The 2,500-nt window shown below is 40.2% G+C and overlaps 1 protein-coding gene across 1 annotated transcript in view; it reads left to right on the forward strand.

Moving 5' to 3' along the window:
- Positions 1–2,500, forward strand: part of LOC125031711 — a 10,414-nt gene that overhangs the window by 373 nt on the left and 7,541 nt on the right. Inside the window, exons 2-3 of the mRNA XM_047622627.1 lie at positions 772–893; positions 2,093–2,215. Of these exons, the coding sequence (XP_047478583.1) occupies positions 772–893; positions 2,093–2,215 (245 nt within the window). The remainder of the gene's footprint in view (positions 1–771; positions 894–2,092; positions 2,216–2,500) is intronic.

Raw genomic sequence — 2,500 nt, forward strand, 5'->3', positions numbered from 1 at the left:
GGACTGCATGATCGGTGGTGAAACTCGTGTAGGGAATGAGTCACTGGAAAGTTATGAATACCACGTAACTTTAGAAGGTAAAATATATATATATATATATATATATATATATATAGATAGATAGATAGATAGATAGATAGATAGATAGATAGATAGATAGATATACACATATATATGAATATTAATCACATGGGCAAGATATGATTAATTGTAATCAGAGGAAATTATTGTTATGATTTTCTTCTTTTTCCTTTTCTTATTCTCTCTCTCTCTCTCTCTCTCTCTCTCTCTCTCTCTCTCTCTCTCTCTCTCTCTCTCTCTCTCTCTCTCTCTCTCTCTCTCTCTCTCTCTCTCTTTCTCTCCTTCTCTCCCTCTCTCTTTCTCTCCCTCTCTCCCTCTCTGTCTCTCTCTCTCTTTGCCCCTCTCTCCCTTTGTCCCTCTCACCCTCTCTCTTCCTCCCTGCCTCTCTCAATTCCTCCCTCTCTTTGAAACCTACGCAGTGAACATAACAGACACATTACTGCAGCTGTTGTCACCGTGTATCCCTATAGTTAATACCCCTTGTGAATATTATCAAACCACTTTTGATGACCCTCGTCGAATTAATAATTCAGTAACAATTACACCCATGCAAATTCCTGATATGAATATGGTTAAGATATCATCATTGTTCCAACTCGCTTCCCCTTTACCACCACCAACATTCATAATATCTAAAGTAAATTACTTCCCTCTTTTTTCTAATTTTGTTTACTCATTTTTCTCCCACAGATGGCGAGTGTCTCTGACGTCACGAGCATCCCAGCTGTCATGGAGGGGGCGACGGCAGTCAAAATATCATTAAAGGAATTGGATTCTTCAGCTGTGCTTGCGTTTAGTATGGAGGCTTGCAGGTGCGTCCAGTTGGGTGATTTAGGGCGAGAGGGAGATGGAGAGGTGATGGAGAGGAGGGAAAAGGGGAAAAAAGAAGGGGAAGAGAGACATGCAAAGGAGCAGGAAAGAGAAAGGCGAGAGGGAGGAGTATAAGAGATGATGGAGAGGAGGAAAATGGAGAGAAAAGAAGGGGAAGAGAGACATGCAAAGGAGCAGGAAAGAGAAAGGCGAGAGGGAGGAGTATAAGAGGTGATGGAGAGGAGGGAAAAGGGGGAGAAAAGAAGAGGAAGAGAGAAAATGCAAAGGAGCAGGAAAGAGAAAGGCGAGAGGGAGGAGTATAAGAGGTGATGGAGAGGAGGAAAAAGGGGGAGAAAAGAAGGGGAAGAGAGAAAATGCAAAGGAGCAGGAAAGAGAAAGGTGAGAGGGAGGAGAATAAGAGGTGATGGAGGGAGAAAATAAGGGAAGGAAGGGGAAGAGAGAAAATGGAAAGGAGCAGAAAAGAGAAAGGTGAGAAGGATGAGAAGAAGAGGGGAGGAAAGAATATGAGTGAAAGAAAGAGGGAGAGAAGAAGGGTGGTGGGGGGGGGGAGCAAAGGTGGAGAAAGAGAGAAGGAATAAGGAGAGAGTGAGGAATGGAAGGAATCGAGGGAAGAAAGAGGGATTGAAAGAGGGAAGGAGAGGGAAATATAGATAGATAGAGACAGACAGACAGACAGAATGACTGACAGACAGACAAACAGACATACAGACAGAGAGGAAGAATGGGAACAAAAACAGACAAATAAATATAAATATAAAACATGAATTACCAATACTATAAGATATTAGAATATAGAAAAATAAATGAAAATATATAACGGTCTCCCAGTACAAACCCAACCAGACACTGGCAGACACTGATAGACACTATCAGACACTGACAGACACTGGCAGACGCTAGCAGACATTGACAGACACTGGCAGATACTGATAGACACTGATAGATACCAGCAGACAATAACAGCTACTGACAGACACTGTTAGACACTAGCAGATACCGGCAAACAATGACAAACAATAACAGACAAATGACACCACTAACAAACATACACAGACACCGGCAAACTCACCAGACTTAACTTACCACATACGACTCCTCAAGTCGCACCACCTTCTCGTAAGGGAAGGGCGGGTTGCGTAATATTACGGCCAACTCTACAAGCGCGTCTCTCTCTTTGCAGGAGAATTCAAGAAGCTTGTAATGACAACCGAAAGATTATTGACGAAACGGAACACTTTGGAAAGACTGATGTGTCACACTACAACAAAAAGTGTGAATTGGTGTTTGAGGAAGGTGTCATGACGTGAGTATTGTATTGCTGTTGTTGGTGTTGTTGTTTTTTTGTTCTTGTTTTGATGATGATGAAGAGGAGGAGAAGGACGAGGTTGTTGCCGTTGCTGTTGTTTTTCTCTTGTCTTTTATTATCATTATTATTATTATTGTTATTATCATTATTATTGTTATTATTATTATTATTAGTATTATTATTATAATTATTATCATAGTTATTATTATTATTATCATTGTTATTATCATTATTATTATCATTGTCTTAATTATTATTATCATTATTATCATCATCATCATT

Source organism: Penaeus chinensis, chromosome 13, assembly GCF_019202785.1.
Source record: "Penaeus chinensis breed Huanghai No. 1 chromosome 13, ASM1920278v2, whole genome shotgun sequence".
In the NCBI taxonomy this organism is placed as follows: Eukaryota; Metazoa; Arthropoda; class Malacostraca; order Decapoda; family Penaeidae; genus Penaeus; species Penaeus chinensis.